The 12429-nt window shown below is 39.8% G+C and overlaps 1 protein-coding gene across 5 annotated transcripts; it reads right to left on the bottom strand.

The window, feature by feature from the left end:
- Positions 1-6407: 6407 nt before the first annotated feature.
- Positions 6408-12429, bottom strand: LOC132972781 (uncharacterized). 5 transcript variants are annotated; one of them, XM_061035862.1, is made up of 3 exons: positions 12323-12429; positions 11026-11576; positions 6408-10376 (listed from the first exon to the last, which is right to left on the bottom strand). In XM_061035862.1, exon 3 carries the CDS (start codon positions 10371-10373, stop codon positions 9114-9116), a length of 1260 nt encoding a protein of 419 aa, XP_060891845.1. In that variant the 5' UTR covers positions 10374-10376; positions 11026-11576; positions 12323-12429; the 3' UTR covers positions 6408-9113. The 5 variants fall into 5 exon arrangements, with proteins under 5 accessions (XP_060891845.1, XP_060891846.1, XP_060891842.1 ...); XM_061035863.1 differs by having other exon boundaries at positions 6408-11164; positions 11497-11576; XM_061035859.1 differs by having other exon boundaries at positions 11497-11576.

Here is a 12429-nt window from a genome sequence, read left to right as displayed (position 1 = left end):
TGTTTGCAATTGTCCAGACAAACATACACCAGATAAAGTTTTGAATTGGACCGACTTCCCATTAACACCTTCTCCTCAGAGAGCAACATGTTTGCTTGACCTATAGCTTTCTGCATCTCCCTCAGAATATACTTCTCATCATCAATCTTCCAGAGACCAAGCTGAATAATAAACCCCACTGGAGCACAGAATAGCAGAGTTATAATGAGCACACATACTCCATAGGTATTAAGTTTTGGGGCCAAAAAATAATTAAAACTGATTATAGCCGACAAGTATGTAGAAAAGGATACTAAGAGGAAAACAAATATGAAACCAGCAATGTAGATCAGTACTCTAACCCAGAGAGGGCGCAGCCAAACTTTGTTTTCAGAGACAATGTTGATGATCCTCACAGCCTCTCTGTACTTGTTGTGGTCCTCAATGATCAGGCACAGTTGATCTGGCACCTCCATGTCACTGAACTGACCACAATCCCATTTGTAGAGTTCCTCATCATTGACAGCAGTCAAAGGCTGCAGGGCCTTCCCATTGTAGATAGAGGGAGGCTGGAAGGGGACCACAGTGGAGCCTTGGAGCTGCTGGTTGGGGGTGCAGAGCACCTTGAGCAGCTTATTCTTAAAGTTGGGGTTGTTGGCCTCCAGGTAGGTGAGGTGGCAGAGGTGAAGAGGAATAGAGACTCCTGGCTCCAGCAGCACTGGGACGATGGGCTTCCTCTCCAGACAGTCCCTGAACAGAGACATGTTGGCCTCCAGGAGACACCAGCGGCTCCTCACAAACTCTGAACTGAGAACCAGCAGGACCTTCTGGCTCTCCTGGATGCAGTCAGACATGTTCTCCAACACGGTGCGGCCAGGAATGAAGTCCCGCTCATGGTAGCAGACCAGCAGAGCGCAGGCCTCCAGCTGATCAATGAGGGAGTGGGTCCACTCATAGTCAGTGCTGCTGTAGCTGATGAAGACATGGTAACACTCACCATCTCTCAGCGTGGGAACATCGTGACTGTAGACAGGGGGACAACAGAGTGTGTTCTTTATTTTTTACACGACTACCAGACAAACAATAACATTAACCATTTTCTTATTTTACTCATAAAATAATAATATTTTAATGATTTGTATGTATGTAATATAATATAACCAAACATTGCAGCTGGTTTTCAGAAAATAAACAATGAAATTCCAGAACATGATTTTAAGTCACAGCAGACATTTACTTTGAATAATGAATACTACATACTGTAACTGTGACAAAACACAAGGAAACACACCATTACGCATTTTAATATTATAGGAGGAGGAAACATTTCATTTATGAATGTGATTACTTTCTGTAAGTTTGATTCATTTGCATATTTTCACTGAAAAGAACGTTTTATAGTGTTGAAACACCCAGAATGTACCTCTTTTAGAAAAATCATACCATCCTCAATTGAAAGTTTCCTAAAGTAAACAACCTTTGTTTCTGTCAAAGTCATCGGGCTCAGTTAGATGAAAAGTCCAGCACTAACATGTAAAGCTACAGTGATCACAATAATGTGTCCCTTTCTTCAAACCTTCACTTGAGCTTTTATATCTTGTTTCCTGGTTTCATTAACGTGAAAAAATGCAGTTCATTTTACCTGAGATTTAAACTTTTTTACTCACTCATGTAACACAGAACAACTGATTCTAAAACTGGTCTAGGTTTGTGACAAACATGAACCCTCCAGCTAAAATGATTATTACAATTTAAACTACAAAATGAGAACTAAAACCCAAAAAGCAAAGATTCACAATTAACTCTAGTTTGAATAAAATTCATAATAAAACAAGTATTATGTCACATCACCAATGCAGAGTAAGCCGTACTCAGAGAAGGAAGTGCTCAACTTTTTACAAAGCAAGAGGACTAATGGTTTATAAAGAGGATAATCGTAGTTGTATCAGGAAAATACAAGTTATTATAAGTTATGAAGGGCCATGGAAGTCATAACAGCAAAAATAAATTAAATGTGTACATAACAGATGAAAATATTTATGTCAATTGATAAAAGAAATAGAACAGCTACAGGTCAGCTTCCAAGCTTAACTTGATGTGGCTTGAAAAGAAAACAGAAAAGGTGAAGAATTGCTCTTTTTTTTAAAGAATGAATGGCACACACACAAAACATCATATAGTGCATAGCAATGTAGAACTAATACCTGTCCATCACAATGTTATTACCGGCAGACACACGAGTGGTTGAGCAACGACCGAAAGTTAAAACAGGAAACAGAAACTGGAAAACAACCTCGCTGCTCTTGTCTCAGGTTTCTTAAAGGGACAGCGTCAGTTCTGATGTTTAAAAGGCTTCAAATATGAATTTATAGCTCTCAGTCGATTGTACAAAATCAACGTCAGATGAGATAAGAAGAAAACATTGATCGGGTGACTTAAAGTTTTAAAAAAAAGAAACACGTTGACTGCTTAATGTTGTAGGGCTTTGGTGAATCTATTTTAAAGTGCTACAGAATTTGGAATTTGGTTATATGAGATTAAAAACAAACCTAAATAGGTTTGAAAGTTAATAGTTTTTTATTGTCCAATAATTTTCCTACAACTCTACAATTCATTTAGCAGACATCTTTGTCAAAAGCAACTTATATCAAGGAGTGTGTACAACACACGCTAGGACCTAGAGAGGAGGAAACAATGTCAGTGAGAGCAAACAAACAGCTTTACGTTTGAAACAGACGCAGGTGCTAAGAGGCAGTGCACAGAGACAAAGCATGTTTAAAAAATTATATACGTATTATCATCAACATCAACAACATCGATAGCTTCTCATGAGAATTCTAATCAGCATCAACAACATCCGAAAGACATATTTGTCGTCATTTTTGTCATCAATATCTTCATCAGACCAATCACAATCATTAAGTGCGCAGGTTTACATGAAAGAGCTGGGTCTTTAGCTTTTTCTTAAAGGTTCAAAGGGACTCTGCAAATCAAATAGAGTTGAGTAATTTATTCCACCACTGGGGGACTACAAAGGAGAGGAATCTAGTTAGAGACTTAGGGACCTGTTGTGAAGGTTAGACATGGTGCCTTTCATTGGCAGAGCGTAGCGGGTGGGATTAATGCTGCATTCAAGTGATGCTCGGGTGGTCCAAGTTTCCTAGTTGGGAAGTTGTTCTTCCGACTTCAGTGTGTTCATGTGATTTCAGTTCGGAAAGTCGGAATGTTGTAACAGTAGCACCAAAAAGCGTTGATGGTATGAAGAAGATCAGTGAAATGTTACTGTTAAAAGTTATATTTGAGCAAAAAGTTGATGTGCATTACATGAATTAATAAAAAGAATGTTAACATTAACGAAACATATTTTGCCCCCATTTGATGATGATTCTGACTTCAAGTCGGGAAGTCGGGAACCTAATTCTTTTCCGAGTTTCCGACTTGTTGTTCCGACTTGAGCAGGTGTTCATGTGCATTTTACAACTCGGAAACTCGTTTTTCCAATGTGTCCAACACCACATGAATGCAGCATAAGTGTATACCAGGATGAGAGAGTTCAGGTAAGGAGGAGCCGTTTTTGCCGCTGTATTGAAACTCTCCTCTGATCAGCTGCTGTGACATATTCTGCCAGAGGCCTTATACATGAATATCTCTACAAAATGTCAAACCTGCGGGTGGTGATCAAATGTTCCAAATCTTTTATGCAGGAACAATGGAAGGGAACTAGAACAGAATTAATGGGAAAGGAAATGCCATAAACAGGTTTAAAAAGAAAAGAAAAAAAAACAAAGTGTGGCTTTTCAGGTGCATCATGTTTCTGCTATTCCCATTTCTCTTTACTCAGCTGCTGGGAGACATACTGACAGAAACACACTCCTCCCTCCAGGTGACCAGAGGAGCTGGGCGGGGGAAAGGGAAATTCTCTTTTAGCAAGGCAGCAGGTGTAACCTGATGAGAAGAACATCAGAGCTCTTTGAAACATTTCCTCTGCATCATCCTGCTCAGAAAATGTTTCTGTAAACTCCTGTTTGCAGTCGTCCAGAGAAACATACACGAGATAGAGTTTTGAATTGGACCGACATCCAATTAACACCTTCTCCTCAGAGAGCAACATGCTTGCTTGACCTATAGCTTTCTGCAGCTCCCTCAGAATATAATTCTTATCGTCCATTTTCCAGAGACCAAGCCGAATAATAAACCCAAATGAAACACAAAACAGACTAGAAAACATAATCACATGCATTTCATAAGTATTTAGATTGCTTTGCAAAAACTCTTCTTGATTCAATTTAACTAGCATTAAGGCAGGCAATGATATTAATTTAAAAAACACCATTTAATGACACCAGCGATGTAGATCAGTACTCTAACCCAGAGAGGGAGCAGCCAAACTTTGTTTTCAGAGACACTGTTGATGATCCTCACAGCCTCTCTGTACTTGTTGTGGTCCTCAATGATCAGGCGCAGTTGATCTGGCACCTCCATGTCACTGAACCGGCCACAATCCCATTTGTAGAGTTCCTCATCATTGACAGCAGTCAAAGGCTGCAGGGCCTTCCCATTGTAGATGGAGGGAGGCTGGAAGGGGACCACAGTGGAGCCTTGGAGCTGCTGGTTGGGGGTGCAGAGCACCTTGAGCAGTTTATTCTTAAAGTCGGGGTCGTTGACCTCCAGGTAGGTGAGGTGGCAGAGGTGGAGAGGAATAGAGACTCCTGGCTCCAGCAGCACTGGGACGATGGGCTTCCTCTCCAGACAGTCCCTGAACAGAGACATGTTGGCCTCCAGGAGACACCAGCGGCTCCTCACAAACTCTGAACTGAGAACCAGCAGGACCTTCTGGCTCTCCTGGATGCAGTCAGACATGTTCTCCAACACGGTGCGGCCTGGAGTGAAGTCACGCTCATGGTAGCAGACCAGCAGGCCGCAGGCCTCCAGCTGATCAATGAGGGAGTGGGTCCACTCATAGTCAGTGCTGCTGTAGCTGATGAAGACATGGTAATGTAGCAGGAGCGGTAGATTAATTGTTTGCGACAACGCCACCTGGGGGAATTTCGCCCCCAGGAAATTCTGAAGTTAAAATGTAAATACTAGGGTCACACAGGTTCGAAAAATATACCACAGGGCAAGAGACGGTTTCAAGTTAAAATTAAGAAAAGTTTATTTAACAGAATAAGATACATCAACTGATTGCAAATATATTCAAAATCAAAAGAGAAAACATAATATACTGCAGATGAATAATAACTTTAATAGAACTAGTAAAATAATAGCACTTGACCAGGGAGGGGGGACAGGGCTGAGGCTTACCATGCGGCAGGGGAACCAAACTTAAATTAACCAGCCCTGACACTGCACACCACAACAACAACAAAAAAGGGATTGTGAAGAACCACCACCAGGGAACTGGACTGCCGCTGTAGGCCCTCAGCACCTGACCACAAAGAAATAGGGGTTAATAACATCAAGCCATTAAGTGCTAAACATAAAAGAAACCAGTGCAGGCAATCAATAATGAAAATAAATAACCAAAGAAATAAACAAACACCAAATTAACTAGCAAAGCAATGAAACAAAAATATTAATTCAACACAAAGTAAACAATACTAAGATTCATAGCTCATGTTGAAATCGCAGGTTAGAGAGTGTTCAAAACCAGACAGATATAGGCATAAACCAAATATGTTATGTCCTGGTTAGAATGAGCCGAACTGGCCGCAACAGATGTGTAACAGGCCACCACAGAATTGTTACAGGCCACCACAGTCTAACGTTGTTCATGAGAGAGCCAACCAATTATTAAATATTCTCAGAGAGCAGCTGTTGTTGTGAGAATATTTCCGGTAGCAAAAACAGCAGTCTTAGATGACGATGGCCGATGACGGGCCAAAATCACGACCCAAGCCTCAATTTTTAAAGATGTGGGCACACCTCGAGGACACTGAAGGGTTAGAGCCTCAAAGGCCGAGGCTCAACAACACAGGAGCACACACAACCACCCAAACAGATCCCAACAGAGCGACCCGTCTCACACGGCACCAGCAGACAGCCACTCTGGGAAGGAACAACGAGCGCCACGGCCACTTTCGGACCAAAACCACTTCACCAACAACCGGGCTTGCCACAACAAACAACCGGGCTCTGCCGCGCCACAGCGATCCACCGCGAGTGGAAACGAAAGGAGCGAGAGAGAGCCAGGTATGACCCCACCTGTATTTAATGGTGCACATGGCACCGCCCCGTCATTTACCTGCCGGTTAACCTAGCACAGTGCCACACAGCGGCAGGGAGGGAGAGAACCCCTCACTACAGTAACACTCACCATCTCTCAGTGTGGGAAGATCATGACTGTATGGAGACAGTCTGGAGTTCATTGGCTCCATTGTCTGCAATGACAAACTAATGTAATAGAAAAGAAAGAAAAGCAATACAAATTTAGCAATGTGATGTGTCTTTATTCTTGCACAAGTCACCAATCAACAACATGAACCACTTGCTTAGTTTACTCAGCTTACAATTCTATAGAAGTGACACAACCCAAGTTTTTTGTAAACATTGAAACTGGTTTTCAGACAATAAACAATGAAATTCAAGATCATGATTTGAGTCAAAGCAAGAGTTTTACTTTGAATCATGAATCAAAATACAATAACACATCTGTGGAAAATAAATTGATTCATTGTATGCAGTAATGTTTCATAAGTATATGTGACAAAACATATGGAATTACAGTGACATATTTTAATTTTAAAAAAGAGGAGGGCAACGTTTCATTCATCAATGTGATTTTTTTTTAATCTGATGGACATTTACATATCTTACGATCATTTACGATCTTTGAAAACTCCCAAAGTAATTCAGAAAATCCTATCATCCTCAGATGAAAGTTTCATAAAGTAATCTAGTGCTCTGCAGCTGCTTCAGCTGGCTCTTGCACTTGTTTTTTTTTGTGTTGCCTTCAGGCAGATGTTACAGAGGCTTTAAGTGCAGGAGTAACCACTCACAGCTCTCCTTCCTTCCATCAGTCACACTGCTGAACTTGACCCCTGTTGAACCAGTTCATGCACAGAATTCAACATTTTATATATTTTACAGATGTATTTTGCCTTAAGTCTTTTATTTCAATTCATAACCTTCATGCATCTCTTGATTTAGCTTGAAAAGAAAACAGAAAAAGTGTAGCATTGCTCTTCCTTTAAAGAATGAATAGCATTTTCTTAAGTGCATCTGGGAATTTATCTGTTTTATTGTATTTTTTGATATCGTAATAGTTTTTTCTAACGTTGGTCCTGTCTTGTGTTATGTTTTTTAAAATGTAAGTAACGATACAACTCTACTGCATAGGATTCAATTCATTGCGAGTTTTGAGTTGCACAGAGCTGTGTTTTCTCTGCACTTCATTCCAAGGCAAATTTCCCCCTACAGTACAGTACATGCCATGTCATCTCATCTAAAATACACTTTTTGAAATTCTTCCTTCATGTCAAAGGTACTACAGTCAGTTAGATGAAAAGTCCTGCACTAATATGTTAAACAATGATCACAAGAATTAATTGTCCCTTTCTTTGAATCTTGAATTTGGAAAATATAATTCATTCAAACAGAGATATTCATTTTCTTTACTCCCACATGTGACACAATAATAACTGATTCAAAACAGGTCTAGGTTTGAGTAAAAGGGATGAATTTCAGTCATGACAGTTTTCAAAATCGAAATAAGTGTGTTGTCAGATCACTCACTGCAGAATAATGAATATTTAAACAACTTAGAGCTGTTCTTATACAAAGTAAGTGGCCTATAGTGAGTTAGTATCAATGCACTCATTGAAGCAAAATACAACTTTAGATGTGTAACTGAGATTTATAATGGGAGAATGACTGAATAAAGTGAATGTACACATAACAGATACAAATATTTATGTACATTGATAAAGAAACAGCTCCAGGACAGCCTTTACTACTCTCTTGATTTAGCTCAAAAACAAAACAGAAACAGTGTAAAACTGATCTTTTTTTAGAATAAAGAGCAAAAACATATCATACATCATACCTGTCCATAACAATCTTATTTCAGGCAAACTCACAAAGAATGATCACACTGAGTGGTTGAGCAAGGACAGAAAGTTCAATCAGGAAGCAGAAACTGGAAACCATTCTCACTTTTGTTTTTCTTTTATTCCAGGTGTCTTAAAGGGCCAGTGACAGAAGGTACCGATACGCTCATGGACGAACAATGCTCCACTCAATGTTAAATGTTAACAGTCTGTCTTATTTAATGCAGAGTTTTACATCAAAACAAATGTGTTGTTCCCCCAGATTAGATTGAGAAAAAAAACATTTTTAAATAGAGAATATATAAACAGGGATATAAACTAGAGAAATAATAAGCCATAAGCAAAAGGAAAAAATGTTTGAAGTTTTATATGTTGGGTTATTATAATAAGAAATATGAAACCCAGTGACTCATAACTTTAGGGTCATTCCAGTTCTTTTATGTATTAGCTATTCCCATTTCTTTGACCTCCCTATTTACGAGAATAAATCGTTAATTTTTACTTCGGGAAAATAATGAAAGGGGAACCCTCAGAGCCTTTTCCTCTGCCACAAAAGAGGCAATTTCCTCCAATCATTGTGGTTCTCTTGCAGTATCTTTTCAGGGTCCTGATACTTATTACAATGTGATTCTGATGTGCCAAAAAGTTAAGAATTTCCTTATTTGTAAAACCTATACTCAAGTATAACTTCCCAAGATGCTCCACGGTTCTTATTTTTCGAAATAAGTCTGTCCAGAATTTGTGCAGTCTGGAAAAAACAGAATACATGACACAAATCACAGGGGAGGCATGACATCTGTCACACAGGTCTGCAAAATTTGGATATATTTCAGAAAGTTAAGATTTGCTTCGGTGGATTCTGTGTAACCCCTTAAATTGTATAAAATGTAGTCTGGCATGTGGAGTCACTGAACTATACTATGCACTGGTTTTTCCCACCATTCATCAGTCAAATTTGCCCTGAGCTCATGCGCCTAATCATTTTTAGTTTTGACAGTCGAATGATTATCAAGAGCCATGAGTTTGATTTAAATCAAAGATATTAGCGATTACTGATGGGGTAATAGAAGGTCCATCATGTTTCTGCTATTCCCATTTCTCTTTACTCAGCTGCTGGGAGACATACTGACAGAAACACACCCCACCCTCCAGGTGACCAGAAGAGCTGGGCTGGGGAAAGGGAAAGTGCTTTTTAGCAAGGCAGCAGGTGTAACCTGATGAGAAGAACATCAGAGCTCTTTGAAACATTTCCTCTGCACCATCCTGCTTAGAAAATGTTTCTGCAAACTCCTGTTTGCAGCCCTCCAGAGAAACATACACCAGATAGATATTTGAATTGGAGCAACATCCCATTAACACCTTCTCCTCAGAGATAATTAAGTTTGCTTTACCTACAGCTTTCTGCAGCTCCCTCACTATGTAAATCATTTCATCCCTTTTCCACAAAAGGACCTGAATAATCAACCCCAATGAAACCAAAAACAGACATGCAATAGTGTAAGCCGAATTATTTGTTTTCTCTTGTTTGGATTGAGCTATTAATGTGCCTGTCATGAATGAGAATATAGCTATCATAAATACAAGAAGCAGACAAACAGCAGTGAGCATCAGTCCTCTAACCCAGACTGTGTACACTCTATTCTGAGAGACACTGTTGATGATCCTCACAGCCTCTCTGTACTTGTTGTGGTCCTCAATGACCAGGCGCAGTTGATCTGGCACCTCCATGTCACTGAACTGACCACAATCCCATTTATTGAGTCGTTCAACATTGACAGCAGTCAAAGGCTGCAGGGCCTTCCCATTGTAGATAGAGGGAGGCTGGAAGGGGACCACAGTGGAGCCTTGGAGCTGCTGGTTGGGGGTGCAGAGCACCTTGAGCAGCTTATTCTTAAAGTCGGGGTTGTTGGCCTCCAGGTAGGTGAGGTGGCAGAGGTGGAGAGGAATAGAGACTCCTGGCTCCAGCAGCACTGGGATGATGGGCTTCCTCTCCAGACAGTCCCTGAACAGAGACATGTTGGCCTCCAGGAGACACCAGCGGCTCCTCACAAACTCTGAACTGAGAACCAGCAGGACCTTCTGGCTCTCCTGGATGCAGTCAGACATGTTCTCCAACACAGTGCGGCCAGGAATGAAGTCCCGCTCATGGTAGCAGACCTGTAAGCCGAAGGACTCCAGCTGCTCGATCAAGAAGTGTGTCCACTGGTAGTCAGTGCTGCTGTAGCTGATGAAGACATGGTAACACTCCCCATCTCTCAGTGTGGGAACATCATGGATAGTTGGAGACAGAGGGACAGCAGGCTGTGACTGAATTTCTGTGCACCCAAGTGAGTTAATTTCCTCCATTATCTAGAGGGGCGGTAGATGTGGAAACACTGACACTATCATATTGCTATAAAGGACACTTTTATGGTTCATGTTCAAAGTCTATTTCAAAGTATATTAACTTTTCTTTATCAGTGAACAACTAAGAAGTCAGAACAGTCTAACAGTGTCTTCCATCAGAGCTCTTTACAGTCAATTTGATTTGACATGAACTGAAAGAGCCATCTTAGAGGTATTTGTAATTATTCTTGCTGCATGCAGACAACATCAATGTCAGAATATAAATTTGGAACAGGGACCTTTTTATTTTAACAATTCATCATAGTGTTGAGTATTTTTGTATATTCCATGCCAAACAGAAATAAATGTTTAAATTGTAAACACATCAGTTTAATTGAATAGACAGCTAGAATAACAGAATGGTACTTTACAGCTGCTGTCTGTTGTTGTCTTTCAATGTGCATGATTTTAGAAATTATGTATGTAGTAAATTATCATTTCAAAACCCCACCCACTCTGAAACAGTTGAAACGAAAGTGAGTATCAGAATTCTGATATAGTTTTCAGTCATTTTATAATCTCAATCTTTCTTTTTACTCTTGTATTCTGTGAAATCACCGACAGAAAGGAGATACAGAGGAAGAGATAGAAAAATATTAAAATATTCTCATACCCGTAGTAAATGATGACATAAAGGACTTCAACAATGGTCCATGCACAGCAATACAAGGAAGTTGGGATAATAAAAACCAAGCTACAGTCCCTGCTGACGGGTTTTCTTAAAGGCATACTGTATTGTCTTGCAGAACGGCCTAACATGGAGGGAGATGGTACAGTGATCTTCATACAAAAACATATCAGAGGAATTTTGACCGCTTAGCTGTTGCTAGGTTTTCTTAACAAGATGAATACGGTGTCTCATCCAGGCAATCTTTGATGCTGATTGTAATTAAACTTAAAACAGTTCCCACCCCTCCTCAACTCCACTGTTGTAGACAGGCGTGTGTCTTTGCTTTTCCCCCCTGAAATAAACCCTCAGCTCCTAGATATTGATGACTTTGATTCTAATTATTATTTTAAACCTGATTGTTTTCCACCGGACGCCGTTGGTATCATGCGCAAAAATTCACAACAGAGGTGTCACCTTGTCATTCATGTCACTTCTGTGATGCCAGGAGCTTTGTCATGCAGGGGCTTCTGTTAGGGGGCTGCAGCTGTATACTCCTCAATACAGGAGGTGTGACAAACAGTTGAGAAGAAGAGAAAAGAAGTGGAATCAAAGTTAGAATTATAATCCAACCAACCAACATTAATCAATATATATTATGAGTTTTTTATGAAACATAAATATATTTTCAGTGGGTTGTCTTACTGAATTCATGAAGTATTGCATTAAAACAATTATAGATTAAATTGTATTACAGATGAAAAAGCATAAAGTTCAGATGGATTCTTCCCAACTACAGCATGCCGCTGTCTTTCAATACACCCAACTTCAGAAATACAGTCCATTGCTCATTTAAAATGATTTTTCTGTTACAATGATCATGACTTGGAGACCAGAGGCAGATTCACAAAGCTTCCTAAATACAAAGAATTTCTCCCAGTGATGCTACTCTAAGGAAATTTCTTACAATCGTGACATTTCCTAAGAATTTCCCCTTAAGTTGATATACAGACTAAAATCATGACTTTATACTCTTAAATGTACGACTTTATTCTCGTAAACGTATAACTTTCTTCCCTTTGGACTTTATTCTCATAAATTTACGAGAATAAACTCGGAAATGTATGACTTTAATCTCTACATTCTTTCCCCGTAATGTGGCCCTACACTCCTTCGTAAAAACTTCTCTTGTTTCAGCATGCAAAAAAACCCAGAAAAGGTGTAGAATTACTCTCTTTTTTTTTTATAACAAACGGTACACACAAAAACACATAATACGGTTAAAAACTATGCAGACTAATACCTGTCCATGATCATGTTGTTTGAGGCAAACAAACAGAGAGTGATCACACAGTGGTTGAACAAAGACTGCAAGGTAAAACAGGAAGAAGAAACTGTAAAACCACCTCA

Source organism: Labrus mixtus, chromosome 4 (assembly GCF_963584025.1).
Source record: "Labrus mixtus chromosome 4, fLabMix1.1, whole genome shotgun sequence".
Lineage (NCBI taxonomy): Eukaryota > Metazoa > Chordata > Actinopteri > Labriformes > Labridae > Labrus > Labrus mixtus.
The sequence above is the reverse complement of the archived record's forward strand: the minus strand, read 5'-3'. Positions and strand labels throughout refer to the sequence as shown.